The sequence below is a fragment of the Eubalaena glacialis genome, chromosome 13 (genome assembly GCF_028564815.1).
Source record: "Eubalaena glacialis isolate mEubGla1 chromosome 13, mEubGla1.1.hap2.+ XY, whole genome shotgun sequence".
Classification (NCBI taxonomy): Eukaryota; Metazoa; Chordata; class Mammalia; order Artiodactyla; family Balaenidae; genus Eubalaena; species Eubalaena glacialis.
In genome coordinates this window covers 30,382,812-30,400,460 of record NC_083728.1, presented here as the reverse complement: position 1 = coordinate 30,400,460, position 17,649 = coordinate 30,382,812, and the positions used below count along the sequence as shown (strand labels likewise).

The 17,649-nt window shown below is 42.3% G+C and overlaps 2 protein-coding genes across 2 annotated transcripts in view; one reads left to right on the top strand and one right to left on the bottom strand.

The window, feature by feature from the left end:
* Positions 1–17,649, bottom strand: part of TMC2 (transmembrane channel like 2) — a 70,914-nt gene that overhangs the window by 28,950 nt on the left and 24,315 nt on the right. The window contains 6 exon segments of the mRNA XM_061209832.1: positions 761–910; positions 2,404–2,583; positions 3,688–3,876; positions 10,952–11,099; positions 13,325–13,467; positions 16,433–16,531. Coding sequence (XP_061065815.1) covers positions 761–910; positions 2,404–2,583; positions 3,688–3,876; positions 10,952–11,099; positions 13,325–13,467; positions 16,433–16,531 — 909 coding nt within the window.
* LOC133103306 (eukaryotic translation initiation factor 3 subunit H-like) lies at positions 5,377–6,529 on the top strand. The gene has a single exon (XM_061208699.1). It carries the CDS (start codon positions 5,379–5,381, stop codon positions 6,435–6,437), a length of 1,059 nt encoding a protein of 352 aa, XP_061064682.1. The 5' UTR covers positions 5,377–5,378; the 3' UTR covers positions 6,438–6,529.

The window sequence follows — 17,649 nt, the reverse complement described above, 5'->3', positions numbered from 1 at the left end:
TGTGCTCCGCAACAAGAGAGGCCGCGATAGTGAGAGGCCCGCGCACCGCGATGAAGAGCGGCCCCCGCTCGCCGCAACTAGAGAAAGCCCTCACACAGAAACGAAGACCCAACACAGCCAAAAATAAATAAATAAATAAATAAATAATTTAAAAAAAAAAAAAAAAAAAAAAAACACTGTTGTCCAATGCTCTATGGGCATGGATTCTTCAGGGGTGGCAGGTGAATAGAAACCCCATGCAAAGAGATGGAGTTGAGGAAGAGAAGGCAGCTGATCCCTGTGTTACCTGTGAATACTTCAAGTTTCTGCCTAGGAAGGCAAAGAACACTAGCCTTTGAAGTCCACACTGTGTAAACTACAGGAACAGTAGCGAAAGTGGATAAGGGGAAATGGTAGTTGTTAATTTTTGACATTCTAATGAAAACCTTTAATTCTCTTTACAGAAAAATGCACAGATGCATATACACACAAAATCTTGTATACAACTTTTAGGAGTTGTATTCATGATTTCCAGGTGGAGAACCTCAGGCTTTCAGTGAAATCTGCAGTAAAACTCTAAATAAATCCAAGTGGTATTAGACTGCTAGATGAAGCACAGAGAGAAATATGTGGGACACTGAAAAAAAGGTAACGTGAAAAGATGGACTTTCCTAAGAAATGCTAGCTTGACATTTTGGTGGCTTAAAAATGGAAACCTCAAGAAGGGATAACGAAGAACTGAGAACAGGGATCACCTTTTCGGGAGAGCGTAACTACTCACAATGCCCACAGCTGTCTCCCAGCAAGAACCCCGGGGCACATCTGCAGGGCGCAGGGGTGGCCGGGGGATGCTCTCGTTCCAACCCGAGGAGTTGTAGTAGTGAAACAGAGTCCAGTGGGTGATGTTCTTTATTGTCTCTTCGTTAGAAAGCTAGAATGGAAGATGGAGATGTGGGGTTGGAAGGAGCCAGGGAAGGTCCCATGTTTCCACAGGAACAACAAATAGAGCCAGCATATGCCACAACCCTACCATCTATGCCCTGCCCTGCCCCTCAACAGGTCTCTCCAGAAATGCCCTCCCCAGCCTTTCAATCTATAGAGGAGAGGGGGGCAACTGGCTAAAGTCCTTGGGTCTTTTCCAGGAAGTTTTCTTCTCTGTTATTATTCATCTGTCCATTCATCCATTTGTCCATCCATCCATCCATTCAGTTATTCATTCTTCTTTTGAGATTAATTTATTCAGGGTCTATTCTGGGCATGTAAGGCAGAGATTAATTTATTCAGGGTCTATCCTGGGCATATAAGGCAATGGTGACACAAGAGTGAACAGGAGCGACACAGGAGTGAACAGAGCTTTCCTCAGAAAGTTCACTGTCTAGTAAGTGACAGAGATGAACAGACAATTACAGACCAGAGTGATAAGAGCTGTGGGAAGTTTTCTTTGGGGACTGAGGAAATCCACATCAGACAACAGGGCCCTTCCTGGAGGCAGTGACATCTGAGCCAAACCGCAGGAGGATTAGTCAACTAGTCAAACGTGGGGAGAAGGGTGGAGAGAGAGGCAAGAGAGAATTTTGCCCCGTGGAGGAAATGTGAGGCTCAGGAGGGTGAAGGAGTTTACTAGGGTAGGAGGGAAGCAAGAAATGAAGGTGGAGAGTAGGTAAGGGTCAGATCCAGTCACTTCCATGCTGAGAAACTTCCAGTAGCTTCCTGTTAACCTCAGGAAAAAGTTCATGAGGAGGGAGGTGTGGGGAAGAGGAACATCATAATCTGGCCCTTCTCCCAATTTCATTTTTCACTTCTTCCCCTGCACTCTATCGTTCAGCTAACTCATAGTTCCCTGTGTGCATGAGCTGTTCCCTCTGCTTTTTCCAAGGTCCGCTAAGATCCCCCATGGCGGGGTTTGCAGCCCCTCCTGTGCACTGCCACGCTGCCCTGGGCTTGCTCCCACTGAAGCACCTGCCCCAGCATGCTTCGATGAATGAGTCTGTCTCCCCTGTAACAGGAGTGTGTCTTGCTCTCTGCTGTACCCCCAGGGCCTGGCTTGGTGAGTACGCCATAACCATCTGGTGAGCAGTGATGAAAGGTTAACTCAACCATGACTTATCATCTCAGTGGACGCATACTGGGCTGGTAAACATTTATGGCAGCTAAGAAACAATACGGGAAAGCCTGCAGATAAAATATTAAGGGTACCAAATGACATGCAGATGATGTGAAAAAGCCTAAGAAAAAGACAGTAAAGAACTGAAGCAAAATGTTAACAATTGGGTCATAGGAATCTGGTGATATTTTTCTTCATTTTACTTTTCTGACCTTTCCAAAAATTTTTAAATTAATATAAATTATGCACAAGGAAATTATTATATTTAAAAAAGAAATTTGGTGGGCACTAGGAATTGGGGGGATGTTTGTGGTCTTTACCTTCAGGTGGACGTCATCCATCAGGGCCAAAAGAAATGTGTAGAGGTTTCCCAGGAAGAGTGCAAAGATGCGCCCCAGCTGCCACTTCAGTCCAATGCGTGGGTGGTAATTCTCCAGGGCAGCAATGGTTTCAAACAGAGGGGGACAAAACATCCCAAGCAGGGACATCACAATTTCTACCTGAGAAATTGGGAGAGCTGGGTTAGTTTTGTCGTCAATATCACTTGCTTCTCCACCATCTCTGCACCCCCAGGGCCATGCATCTCCATCTCCTTTTTGCCCCCTCCTCTGCCTCTGGAAATGCCCTGGGGTCTCCACAACTTGCTGTATGACCCTGGCGAAGGCACCAATAAGCCCTGAGCAGTCAGTGTGTGTTCCACAGGTCCTAATTGCTCTGTGACTGGTTGTCATCACGATTGCTGCTATTAGCATTGATAAAAATAGCAAACTATTTTTGAGAAGTAAATGAATTAACATATGGGACAGTGCTTTGTGTTCTGTAAAAGTTGTGAGCTAGGTAAGAATCACCTCCTCTCAGGAGCATGGAAGACCAGAAACTCAGATCACAGAACGGAAACAACAATAGAGGGATGTGGTGCAGGGTGTGGCCTTTGGGGTCAGCTTCATTCACACATCTGGTGGTGGATCTGCTGTCACCTAAGGTGATGAGATAATTGGGCCATGTGCCGCTCATCATTTAGGAGGCTAGCTGGGCATCATTCACATGGTGGAGGTCTCAGGTTCCCAAGAGAACAAGTTCCAAAATACAAGCACTTTTCAAGTCTGCTTGTATCATCGTTGCTACTGTTTCACTGACTAAGGCAAGGGATGGGAAACAGATTCCACCTCTTCATGGGAGGAGCTAGAAAATCACATTGCAAAAAAATGTGGATACAAGGATGGGAAGAATTTGCCAACTACCACAGATGTCAAATTCCCAAGAGAGATTTATGGATTCAATGCAAGCGCAATAAAACCTTAATGTGTGTTATTGTGGATCTTGATGAGAGAACTCACTCTATCAGATATCAAGACGTACAATAAAGCCATAGTTTATCAGTGTGTTATTAGTGCAAGAATAGACAAATACACCAATGGAATAGAAAAGGAAGCCCAGAATCACACCCATGCATTACTAGACAACTGATTTATAAGCGATGTAATTTCACTTTTTAAAATTAGTCCTATAGTCCAGAATTCAATAATTCAGCTGAATGGCATGGGAACCAGGGTAATTTCAGTATTTTCCTGAAATATTCACTTCAGCAGAGATGCCCTCCTCACCTCATTTCTTTCATACCAGCTGACGTTCTGCATTTTGGAGAATTCTTGGGATCGTTTCACCACAAAGTAAATGAGGTACCCACTTCCACACAAACAGCAGATGATGAGAAAGTTGGCCAGGACACGGAGAAATCTTGTCAGATGGACATTTTCTTCTTTGTTACTCTCTTGTTCATCCACTATTGATTCCTTGATGTGTGAAAATGAGATGTGAATAATAACAAGAAACCATTGTTGTTGGGTTCCTTGAGATTACTACTTTCTATATTTCCAGAAATGAAAGAATTCAGAGGGGGTGGTATATGGATAATTCTTTTCTTTAAGAAAATACATTTTGAATAGGTGAGGGAGATTAAGAGGTACAAACTTCCAGGTGAAAAATAAATGTCACGAGTACAAAATGTACAAAGTGGGGAATATAATTAATGACTATGTAATATCTTTGTATGGTGACATATTATAACTAGACTTACGATGGTGGTCATTTTTAATTGTAGAGAAATATCACTCTGCCGTATAACAGGAAACTAACATAGTGTTGATAGTCAATTATACTCAACAAACAGACAAACAAACAAACTTATAGAAAAAGAGATCAGATTTGTGGTTACCAGAGGTGGGGGATGGGGTGGATGGAGGGGGAACTGGAGGAAGGCAGTCAAAAGATACAAACTTCTAGTTATAAGATAAATAAGTACTAGGGATGTAAGGTACATGTTAAATATAATTAACACTGCTGTATGTTATATATGAAAGTTGTTAGAGTAAGCCCCGAGTTCTCATCACAAGGAAAAATATATTTTTTTCTATTTTTTTAATTTTGTATCTATACGAGATGATGGATGTTCATGAAACTTATTGTGGTAATAATTTCATGATGTATGTAAGTCAAAGCATTATGCTGTGCACCTTAAACTTATACAGTGCTGTATGTCAATTATATCTCAATAAAACTGGAAGAAAAAAAGGAATCTTAAAAAATTACATTTTTTCTTGTTACTTCTACTTTGGTACATGTAGTGACAAAGCTTAGATTTACTGGATACTTACTGTGTGTTAGATGTGGTGCTGAACACTCACCACCCATTATCCTTAATCCCAACAAAAAACCAGTTACAGCTACTAATGCCCAGAGAGATTTCAGTATCCAATGGGGACTGTTTTAAATCTATAGATCAAGTAGTTTAGAATTGAATCTTAAAAATACTGAGTCTTCTGGGACTTCCCCGCACTTTCACTGCAGGCACTGCAGGTTTGATCCCTGGTCGGGGAACTAAGATCCCATATGCCAGCCGACTCGGCCAATATCAAGTCTTCTAAGCCAGGGGCTGGCTTTTTTTTTTTTTTTAAATTAATTTATTTATTTATGGCTGTATGGGTCTTCGTTTCTGTGCGAGGGCTTTCTCCAGTTGCGGCAAGCGGGGGCCACCCTTCATCGCAGTGCGCGGGCCTCTCACCATCGCTGCCTCTCCCGTTGCGGAGCACAGGCTCCAGACACGCAGGCTCAGCAATTGTGGCTCACGGGCCCAGTCGCTCCGCGGCACGTGGGATCTTCCCAGACCAGGGCTCGAACCCGTGTCCCCTGCATTGGCAGGCAGATTCTCAACCACTGCGCCACCAGGGAAGCCCGCGGCTGGCTTTTTTAATAAAAAAGTTCTGGCCAAGCTCTTTTTTCCTGTCCGGCTGGAAAGATGGCGTCCCGCAAAGAAGGCACCGGGTCTGCGGCCACCTCTTCCAGCTCCACCACCCGCGCTGCAGGGAAAGGCAAAGGCAAAGGGGGGTCCGGAGATTCAGCCGTGAAGCAAGTGCAGATAGATGGCTTGGTGGTATTAAAGATTATCAAACATTACCAAGAAAAAGGACAGGGAACTGAGGTGGTTCAAGGAGTGCTTTTGGGCCTTGTTGTAGAAGATCGGCTTGAAATTACCAACTGCTTTCCTTTCCCCCAGCACACTGAAGATGATGCTGACTTTGATGAAGTCCAATATCAGATGGAAATGATGCGGAGCCTTCGCCACGTAAACATCGACCATCTCCACGTGGGCTGGTACCAGTCCACATACTACGGCTCGTTCCTCACCCGGGCGCTTCTGGATTCTCAGTTCAGTTACCAGCATGCCATTGAAGAATCTGTCGTTCTCATTTACGATCCCATAAAAACTGCCCAAGGGTCTCTCTCACTAAAGGCATACAGACTGACTCCTAAACTGATGGAAGTTTGTAAAGAGAAGGATTTTTCTCCCGAAGCATTGAAAAAGGGAAATACCACCTTTGAGCACATGTTTGAAGAAGTGCCGATTGTAATTAAAAATTCACATCTGATCAACGTCCTAATGTGGGAGCTTGAGAAGAAGTCAGCTGTAGCAGATAAACATGAATTGCTCAGTCTTGCTAGCAGCAGTCATTTGGGGAAGACCCTCCAGTTGCTGATGGACAGAGTGGATGAAATGAGCCAAGATATAGTTAAATATAACACATACATGAGGAACACGAGTAAACAGCAGCAGCAGAAACATCAGTATCAGCAGCGTCGCCAGCAGGAGAATATGCAGCGCCAGAGTCGAGGAGAACCCCCGCTCCCCGAGGAGGATCTGTCCAAACTCTTCAAACCACATCAACCCCCTGCCAGGATGGATTCTCTGCTCATTGCAGGCCAGATTAACACTTACTGCCAGAACATCAAGGAGTTCACTGCTCAAAACTTAGGCAAACTCTTCATGGCCCAGGCTCTTCAAGAATACAACAACTAAGAAAAGGAAGTTTCCAGAAAAGGAGTTAACATGGACTCTTGAGATCACATTGGGGCAATTCTCGGAAGAAACACACTTGCATATTGAAAAGTCTCTCTAGCAAATAATTAAAAAAAAAAAAAAAAAAAAAAGTTCTGGCCAAGTTTTTTTCTATTAAAAAACCAGATAGCAAATATTTTTGGTTTTGCAAGCAGTGTGGTCTCTCTCATAGCTACTCAACTATGTCACTGTAGCATGAAAGCAACTATAGATAATATACAAATAAATGAGCATGACTTTGTCTCAATAAAATCTTATTTACAAAAATAGGCAGCAGGCTGGATTTGGACCCTGGGCCATAGTTTGCTGACCCCTGTTCTAATCCATGGGCATGGTATATTTTTCCATTTATTTAGAGTTTCTTAATTCCTTTCAGCAATGTTTTGTACTTTTTGGTGTAGGCAGTCTCACACATTTTTTTTTTTTTTTTTTTTTGGTTAAATCTATTCCTTGGAAGTTTTTGTACTTTATGTCATTTTATTGAAAATGGAAATAAATTATTTTCTAATTATTTGCTGCTAGTGTATAAAAATACAATAGATTTTTTACTATTAACCTTGTATCCTGCATTAGTAAGTTTTTCATAGAAAGACACAATTAGTATATGGCAGAGCCAGGATGGAAAATGAGGTCTCCCGGACACCAAAGTCCCTGGGAGATTTTTTTTTAAAATTGAAGTGTAGTTCATTTATAATGTTGTGTTAATTACTACTGTACAGCAAAGTGATTCAGTTATACATATATATATATACATTCTTTTTAAAAAATATTCTTTTGCATTATGTTTTATCAGAGGATATTGAATATAGTTCTCTGTGCTATATGGTAAGACCTTGTTGTTTATCCATTCTATATATAAAAGCGTCCATCTGCTAACCCCAACCTCCCACTCCATTCGTCCCCCACCTCCCTCCCCCTTGGCAACCACAAGTCTGTTCTCTATGTCCATGAGTCTCTTTCTGTTTCCTAGATAGGTTCATTTGTGTCATTTTTTAGATTCCACATATAAGTGATATCATATGGTGTTTGTCTTTCTCTTTCTGACTTATTTCACTTAGTATGATAATCTCTAGTTGCATTCATGTTGCTGCAAATGGCATTATTTTGTTCTTTTTTATGGCTGAGTAGTATTCCACTGTACCACATCTTCTTTATCCATTCATCTATCAATGGACATTTAGGTTGTTTCCATGTCTTGGCTACTGTGAATAGTGCTGCTATGAACATAGGGGTGCATGTATCTTTTCTGAATTCTAGATTTGTCTGGATATATGCCCAGGAGTAGGATTGCTGGATCATATGGTAATTCTATTTTTAGTTTTCTGAGGAACCTCCATACTGTTTTCATAGTGGCTGCACCAACTTACATTCCCAGTAACAGTGTAGGAAGGTTCCCTTTTCTCCACACCCTCTCCCGCATTTGTTATTTGTAGACTTTTTAATGATGGCCATTCTGACTCATGTGAGGTGGTACTTCATTGTTGTTTTGATTTGCATTTCTCTAATAATTAGTGATGTTGAGCATATTTTCATGTGCCTATTGGCCATCTGTATTTCTTCTTTGGAGAAATGTCTATTTAGGTCTTCTGCCCATTTTTGGATAGGGTTGTTTGTTTTTTTGCTGTTGAGTTGTATGCGCTGTTTGTATATTTTGGAAATTTAGCCCTTGTCGGTTGCATCATTTGCAAATATTTTCTCCCATTCTGTAGGTTGTCTTTTTGTTTTGTTTATGGTTTTCATTGCTTTGCAAAAGCTTGTAAGTTTGATTAGGTCCCATTTGTTTATTTTTGTTTTTATTTCTATTGCCTTGGGAGAAGGAAGGAGATTTTTCAATCAATTAACAGTTATTGTGTTCGGGTTCAGTTTCAACTAACTCATCAGGCAGTTAGTATACATTAATGCACACAGTTCTCACAACATGTGCCCTGTTATATAAGTGGTTTTTAACAGACTCAGAGGAGAAGCCTTCTCCTTCCCATATGTTCAAAGTGCTTCACAGGCATTGACCTTCTTTGTCTCTCTCTAGCAGTCCTGAAGGAAGGGTCAAAGCCTTTGTTGACCCCTACCCTGCCCTTGGATGCTCCACCACAGGCTTCCCATTGCTGAGAAGGAGAAGAAGGAGGAGAAGGAGAACTGAGCCCGCTCCCTGCTCTACCCACTGCCAAGCTGACTCTGGGTCTCATGAAACCCATGTAGTGAGTTGCTGAGCCCAAGCCCTGTCCCTGGTGGGTGTACCTGCCTTCTGTAGGCAACGATTGGTATCAGTGGGCAGCAGCCCACTTCTCCTCCCAGAAGGGCCAGGAGAGAAGAGGGAGAAGAAGGCAAGACAACCAAGCACCGTTGTGGTGTAGATCTGACCTCTGCAAGGTCCTGGGGTAAGAAAGTCTGACTGATCAGACAGGAGAAGCACTGGACTATCAAGAACTTTGAATGGTTTTTAAGAAGACATACAGATGGCCACCAGGCACATGAAAAGATGCTCAACATGCTAATTATCAGAGAAATGCAAATCAAAACTACAATGAGGTGTCACCTCACACCTGTCAGAATGGCCATCATTAAAAGGTCTACAAATAATAAATGCTGGAGAGGGTGTGGAGAAAAGGGAACCCTCCTATGCTGTTGGTGGGAACTGCAGCCACTGTGGAGAATAGTAAAACTAAAAATAGAGTTACCACATGATCCAGCAATCCCACTCCTGGGCATATATCTGGAAAAGACAAAAATTCTAATTTGAAAAGATATATGCACCCCCAATGTTCATTGCAACACTACTTATAAGCACCAAGACATGGAAGCAACCTAGGGTCCATTGACAGATGAATGGATGAAGAAGATGTGGCGTACACACACACAATGGAATATCACCCAGGCATAAAAAAGAATGAAATAATGGATGGACCTAGAGCTCATCATACTAAGTGAGGTAAGTCAGAAAGAGAAAGACAAATACCATATGATATCACTTATATGTGGTATCTAAAATATGCTACAAATGAACTTATTTACAAAACAGAAACAGACTCATAGACATAGGAAACAAACTTATGGTTACTAAAGGAGAAAGGGGGGGATAAATTAGGAGTTTGGGATTAGCAGATACAAACTACTATATACAAAATAGACAAACAACAAGGTCCTACTGTATATAGCACAGGGAACTATATTCAATATCTTGTAGTAACCTATAGAGGAAAAGGATATGAAAATGAATATATATGTATAACTGAATCACTTTGCTATACAACAGAAACTAACACAACATTGTAAATCAAATATACTTCAATTAAAAAAAAAAGAGCTCTATTTGTAGTGAGGTGGATGGACCTAGAGTCTGTCATACAGAGTGAAGTAAGTCACAAAGAGAAAAACAAATACCGTATGTTAACACATATACATGGAATCTAAAAAAAAAAAAAAAAGGTTCTAATGAACCTAGGGGCAGGACAGGAATAAAGACACAGACGTAGAGAATGGACTTGAGGACACGGAGAGTGGGAAGGGTAAGCTGAGACGAAGTGAGAGAGTGGCATGGACATATATACACTACCAAATGTAAAATAGATAGCTAGTGGGAAGCAGCCGCATAGCACAGGGAGATCAGCTCGGTGCTTTGTGACCACCTAGAGGGGTGGGATAGGGAGGGTGGGATAGGGAGGGTGGGAGGGAGGGAGACGCAAGAGGAAGGAGATATGGGGATATATGTATATATATAGCTGATTCACCTTGTTATAAAGCAGAAACTAACACACCACTGTAAAGCAATTATACTCCAATAAAGATGTTAAAAATAAATAAATAAATAAATAAATAAATAAAAAAGAACTCTGAATGGTTTTTACAGTCATGGAGGGAAAAGTGAGATGTGCAGTGCTTCTGCCTTCATTCATCTGCTAACCCTCAGGCTTGCTTTCATTCTATATTCTGTAGGCCACCTCATATCTCTCTTGTGAACAAATTAATAAGATAATTAAGTGTGGAGTTGTACACTTAATTGATTCCTTTATTCCCACACCCCCAAACCAGGGTTCTCAACTCTTTGTGGGTGTTCTTAGGGGAGTTTTTAAAAAACCAATGCCAGGACCCCACCCCAGACCAATTACACCAGAATCTCTGGCAGTGGGGCCCAGAAGATTTTTAATGCTCCTTAGATCATACAAATATGTGTAAACGTTGAGAACGGCTGCCCCAAGTGTGTCCTTTCACTTCCTCCAGCAGAAAGCAGTTCTACGAGGAAAGAGGCAGAACCAGGGACCAACTCCATGATTCTCTGCCATGTTAAGAAACAGATGGTGGGTACAAGCCATGAGCATTCTTTCTTGAAGGCTTGAGAGCTAGGCTCCCACTTCTGGTAAAGCTCTTACCACAAATTAATCGGGGATCTTATTTCCCATGCCCCAGCTGGGAGAAGTCTCCCAATGACAGGAGGGACCCAAAGTTCCCCCGGGAAGTGGGAATGGCCCTGAAGCGACTACCTTGAAGCTGATGGTGATGGAGGCGTATTTGTTGTCGGCTGTCTCTGAATTCCCGATCAGGTAGTCCCAGCTGGTGAACATCTTGAAGCTGAATGTGAAGTTATCGCTCTCCCCGTCGTTCGTGCTGCCCTGGGTGTTGCTGGCCATCCTGTAGGGTGCACACTGCTGTTGTTATGTCTGCCCCTGTGTCTACTGTGTCAGCCCAAGGGAAACTTGGCCTAAGCCAGTCTTGGGCACAGGTGGCAGACATCCAGTGAAGGGAAAGAGCCAAGATGGATTTGAATCAGGCTACTGATAGCCAAAGCACCTTCCCCCCAAATTCAGAGTCCCCTGCGAGCACACATGGTGTCAACTGCGTAACAAGGAGTCTGCAGGGTACAGAAAACACTAACCATGTTTTCTACCCTGACGTCTGATTTCTTGTGGCTTGACTCACCTGCAAATGTTTTAGAACTCTTCATTCTCACAGAGAATATCCCCTTCTAATTCATCTGTTTTCTTGGATAAAAATCATATTTTTCTGATGTAAAATTCAATAAGCCCTGAGGCAGTTAGTACTACAACCAGATAATACGCACATCTTTTTCTTAAGCAAGCTCAGAGGAAAGTACCTTGGACCTGCCTTGATAGCCCCCTATTTCATCCTACCTGTCCTCATCCTCTGGGATGAGACAGGCCTGGGACCTGGGACCCTTTGCTGCAGTGCTGGACACACCTCTCCTTGAGCTACAAAATACAAAGAAACTATATGGGACTAAAAATAACTGTGTGCATGCACAGTTGGAGCAAATTCTGTACGCAAAAGATACAAAAAGACACACACACAAAAAAAATCCCAACTGCCATTTCTGAAGAGCCAGGAGCAAAAGCAGGGTATTGGGAGCAAAAGCAGGGTACTGAGCATGCCTGCACACACCACCGAAGGGATGGGCAAAACACCTAAGCCACACCTCTGGCCTGACCCCTGGACATGCCCCTACCTTCACCCCATATAAGAAACAAGCTTTCCCCCTGTCAGTGAGCAAGCAAGGGAACGTGCTGTTTGTTCTTGCTTCCCCGCTGCTGCATCAACGGCCCCAGTAAAGCCTTGCCTGAATTTCTCATCTGGCCTCTAGTCAATTTCTATTGATTAAGGAAGCCAAGAACCCTGGTTGGTATCACTCTCTTTGTGCTTCCTGGAGATCAGCCCCGTGGGAACCATGGAATCCCAGGCAGGGGCTCCATCAGATACAATGGGGGTGGGGTTGCCCCTCTCTGACTCTATTTGACCTGTGGGCTTTTGGGATTTGCTGTTCCAGGGGCCTGGTTGCCTTAGTTAATTTTTTGGTTCAACAGAGAAACATTCCATATCCTTAAATTTGGCAGGGAAAAACATAGCAATGTGAAGGCTAAGAATAAAACCAAGCCTGTCTCTCCTGTCTCCTTGTTTTTTTTTTCCTTTTGTTTGATAGAGCTGGGCAGCCACATGTCACCTAGTGGTCACTGTCTTGTGCCAGGCAGGCTCTTGTAAACAGCAGCATTTTCCCCTGAGATGATGAGATAGAAAACCCAGCTGGGCCCGCCCATCGCTTTCCGGGGGTTCTAGCCGGGCTTCAAGGGCGCTCTGTTTCTTGTGCACACACAGCGGCCCTGTTCTTCTCTTGTGGCTCTGCTGAAGGGTGAGTGGGCCTGGTGGTCAGGTCTGTGCACAGACTGTGTCCCCACCCTGCACAGCCTGTGCTGACTGGGGTCCTCTGACTTAGAAGAAGGCAGTTTGAGGGCTGGGCCAAAGTTTTTCTTCAGAGAACATGAATTAAGAGGCACAGACATATTAAAAAGCCATTTCTGACCACAGAGACAAGTAGAGTTGGAGCTGGAGAGGACACCAAGGTTACTCACTGCCATGTACACTGATTTAGCCTCATTGTATCTTTGTAGGCACCAGCTCAGTTCTCACATGCCAGCTAGACAGAGAAGCAGAGGGTTTTTCTGAGGAAGCTGGGCTCTGGGGAAAACAGAAACAGACCTTGCAAACTTCTTCAGCCTTTCCTTAATGGGTACCATGTTCCCTTTCAAGCCACACTGTTTTTTTTGACAGTTTTGGGGACTCAGTAGGATATTTGCTGCCTCAGGGCCTTTGCACATGCTCTTGCTTTGTCTAAAGTGCTGTGCCCAGCCTCCTTTAAAGGACTGTCTATCCCATTTCCCAGAACTTCCCACATTACCCTGTCTGTGTCTTTTATACCCCATATGACAATCTGCATTTGCTTTATTTGTTTCCTTGTTTTCTCTCTAAACCCCCAACAAGAAGGTAAGTAGGCACAGTGTGGCCACAGGAGTGGGGTGTTTGTGGGAAGAAAATTAAAAGCCTGTAAATGAGACGGTCATACTTACGATCTAATGACGATCATCAGGCTGTAGCCGAACACGCTGACCCCCACCATGAAGTAAGCCATGGGTAACCTGTACCTCAGCCACCCGATGGTCCTCTGGTTGTTGTAGTAGCCGTAGAAGAGAGCGGAATACTTGATGTAGCCCTGTGGGGCAGCAAAGCCAAATGCTCTGGGTTTGTAAGCTCAACGTGACAGTCATCGGACGATTCCATCGACCTGGGGTTTCTTTCTCAGGAGTGTGACGGGAGCCGGAGGGGAGGAAGGAAGGGTTCTCGATGTTCCTGTTCTTCCCTTCACTCCCCCAGTTGCTCCAGAGTCTATGCCCGTCTCCACATCTCCCCTCTTCTTTCTCCTGTCTATTTCTCCATTATACAGAGTGCACGGAGACACAGCACGGGGAGGAGAGTGTTGTTAACATTCGGGACAAATTAGGGATAAGGTGTGTGTGTGGGTGTCTGTGTCTGTGTGTGCGTCTGTGTGCACATGCACACACGGCTCCAGATTCCCCCTCCACTCCCCACCCCGTGCCCAGGGTCTTAATTTAACACTCTGGAACTAGAAGGGAGTCCGTGAACTTTCTCAGTATTTCAAAACTTCTAAAGAAAACTATGTGATAAGGCTCACAATCTAACCTGAGCTTCGAGTTTCATTTTGGTTTTGTTTTTTGGTATAATTGGCTTCAGGTGTAATTAGCGCACTTTTTAGGTATAATTAGTTAGGTGTAAAATTAACTTATAATTTTAGCACTTCTTTCATGTCTTTGCTGAATATAAAACAGGGGATTATTCTGACCTCACAAAGATACGTAGTTGGACAGGGGAGCCAAATTTTAATAGTTTTTTTTCATATACTTGTGGCTATTTCTTCTTTGATATCATACCTCAACCCAATAACTAAATAGTTATTTCTTAAAGGTTAGTTGCAATGTGGAATATGAATCACATAATGAACTTTTTCATACCTTAAGATCCATTGCTCTCCCCCAAATACTAAGTAATTAAAAAGGGAAAAATACTAACTTTACAGCAGAGAATTCTGGCAGATATCACTTTAACCAAGTGGTCAACATAATGTAACCCTGATTTGACACTCTGAGAAAGGCACGTTACCTCCCCAACGATGCATAACCTTAATACAATCACGAGAGAACATCAGACAAACCCAAATTCAGGGGCAAACAACTGACCAGCACTATTCAAAAGTGTCAAGGTCACTGAAAGACAGAGAACAGTCACAGATTGGAGGAGAGTAAGGAGATGTGACAATTAAATCAATGTGAGATTGTGAGTTGGGTCCTGGGATAGAAAAAGAGCATTAGTGGAAAAACTGGTGAAATCCAAATAAATACTATATTTTAGTTAATAATATTGTATCAAGATTAATTTCTTAGTTTTGATAATTGTTCTATGGGTATATGAGATGTTATCATAAGGTGAATGGGTGAAGGGTGTATGGGAACTCTCTGTACTATTTATGCAACTGTTCTGTAAGTCTAAAATTATCTCAAAATATAGTTTTTAAAACTCTATTGCTCTATCTTTTACTATCAAGATGTGGGATCTTTTACTCACACATGATTTTGTAACATCATGTATTGGTCATCTGGAAAGTAATGGTTCACTGAGTTACGAACATATGCCAAATGTTGACACATTTCTTATACAATATAAAAAAAATCACACTGTTAATATCTCCATTGATCTCATCAGAAAAGTATTTAACTACTGAGAAACTGCCACTGTCATGGTGATGGATATAAGTTTTCCAAAATTTTAATTTTTACTTGAAAAATAAAAATTTATCCTTGGCAACAATAACAAATACAACATGGGATTATTGCTGAATAAATTGTTGGTTTCGAGTGGATAGGACATTTCAACAGGGGTCCTTGGGTGAAATAAAGAATAAAGGAAATTCTTAGTAGTAGCATATAGTGGTAGTATGTAATTCTTAGTGGTATAGTAGTTATTTGGAACACCCCTGTTCCAAATGACTTAGAAAAATACTCCAGCTCACTTTCACACATTTCTGAGGGGTCTTGAATCTGACTATGAGAGTGAAGGATGGCAGCAGCAAGATGTGTTGCTTGAACCACCACAGCCAGGCCTCCTGCCTCTGGATCTCCTTGGAGCTGCAGACCAAGGCCCCCAGAGGCACGGGGGTATGAGGATTCCAAAAAGAGGGAGGGATGTTCCAGGCAGAGGATCGTGAGCAAAGGCAGGGAGGCACTGGACTTCCCTGAAAGTTGATAATGTTGGGGCATAAAGTGTGAGGTCTTAGACAGACATGGGACTGGGGCTGGAGAGGTAGAGGGCAGCCAGGTCATGAACAATTCTTTTGTAAACCCAGTTCAGAACACTGGGCTTTATTCCATCTGGGAGTGGGAATACAGGAATATCGGAGGTGGGGAGTGACAGGGTCAGGTTTACATTTTAGAAAGGTCACCTGGCAGCAGAGGGAATGGAGATTTGAGGAGACAAGCCAAGGCAGGGAGGAGAGGTAGAAGATTCTGACGGTGGTCCTGGTACAGTGAGGTTCGAGGAGAGGTGCGAGGGATGGAGAAAAGGAGACTGGTTTAAGAAACGTTTAGTAGATAGGCTCAGATTTAGTGATTGATTGGATGTGAGGGGTGGTGGTGAGGAGAGGAAATGTGGGATGACTTTCAGGTTTCAAACTTGAATGACTGGGTGAACGGTGGTTCCAATAAAGGAGATGGGAAAAAGTGATGTAGGTTTGGTTGGATAGTTGTTGGATTTGAGAAGCAGGTAGGATATTCAGTTGAAGATGTCACGTGAAGCTTGGGGAAAGGCTGGACTGGCAATAGCCCTGGGGTCTTACTGTGGTTATGCCGAGATAAAACCATCCTGTAATATCGCCTTACATAGATCTGGCAGAATGCGGGGAGCTGTGGCCTCATGGGGAGGTCACGTTTATCAGAGTGTGTGATAAAAGGACCCACGAAGGGGGCCTAGGAGGACATGGTTGGCTAGCTCATTTTGCACAGTGCTAGGATCCCATTTGGTTAAAGCACTGGCTTTCCAATAATTAAACACTTCACACTTATCCACAATCACAAAATGGAAGTGCATTGGCATGTTGGCAATGGTACCTCAAAATCCCAAAGGACGGAAAAATCCATGGCTTTTTCTTCCTCAGCCCGAGGCACCGTCTTTCTGGGTATACTTCCATAGGGCATGCCCATCAGCACCTTGTGTTGGGACAGAACGACACAATTACACGTGGAGAAGATACAAACACACGGAGATGTGCACATAGTGGGTTAAATCTCTTCTCAGAGCAGGAACATCCATTTTTTTTTCCTTTAAATAACATTAATCACTTTCCTGATTTTAAAAGTATTACATACTCATTGTAGAAAATGTGAAAAAGTATAGAAGAGTGTTTAAAAAATTACCTGTCACCTTCACATCCTAAAGATAATGACTGTTAGATATTCATGTATTTCCTTTCAAAGTTTCTGAGTTTTATATATGTTTTAGCTTGATTATCTAGCTTAATATTATTTTATGACCAATTCCCTATGGTGTATGGTATTTTTCAAAATAAAATGACTTTAAAATATCTAATCACATGTATGTACCATAAACTTACTTACAACATCCCCTACTGTTGGACTAATTAGAGTATTACTAATTCTTCATGTGTACATAATTCTGTTATTAATACCCTTTTATATATATGACTTGATTCACATCCTTAATTATGTAAAAAATAAGGATTGTATTAAATTTACATATTGATTTAGGAAGGATTGATCTTTTTTATGATATTAAGTTTTCCCTTCCACGAATGTGCCCTCCTCTTTATTCAGTCATATATATTTTTAAAAATATTTATTTATTTGGCTGCTCTGGGTGTTAGCTGTGGCATGCGGGATCTTCGTTGCCACGTGTGGGATCTTTTAGTTGCAGCATGCGGGATCCCTAGCTGCGGCATGCGACATGTCAGAGAATAAATAAAGCCAAAGTTGTTTCTTTAATAAAATAACTAAAAGTGACAAACCTTCAATGTAAATGAGGAAAAAATTACACTATCATGCAAAAGGGAATATAACTTCAGATACATGAGTGATTTTAAAAAACAAGAAACTATGTTATTTAACTTTAAGCCAATACATTTTAAAATGTAAGTTGAAATGGAAAGTTCAGGAGAGTGATCACTTGTGAGAGTTATGTGGGTAACATAATTGGGGAGAAGTAGATGGAGGACTCTAGTGTGTGTGTAATTTTTTATTTTTAAACTTAGTGGCAGGCAAATGGGCTCATTCTTTATACCTTTCCATATATCTGAAAGTTTTAATAGTTA

What these genes read in the sequence shown, in the direction of transcription:
- LOC133103306 (XM_061208699.1), top strand. Translation starts at nt 5,379, where the DNA reads ATGGCGTCCCGCAAAGAAGGCACCGGGTCTGCGGCCACCTCTTCCAGC.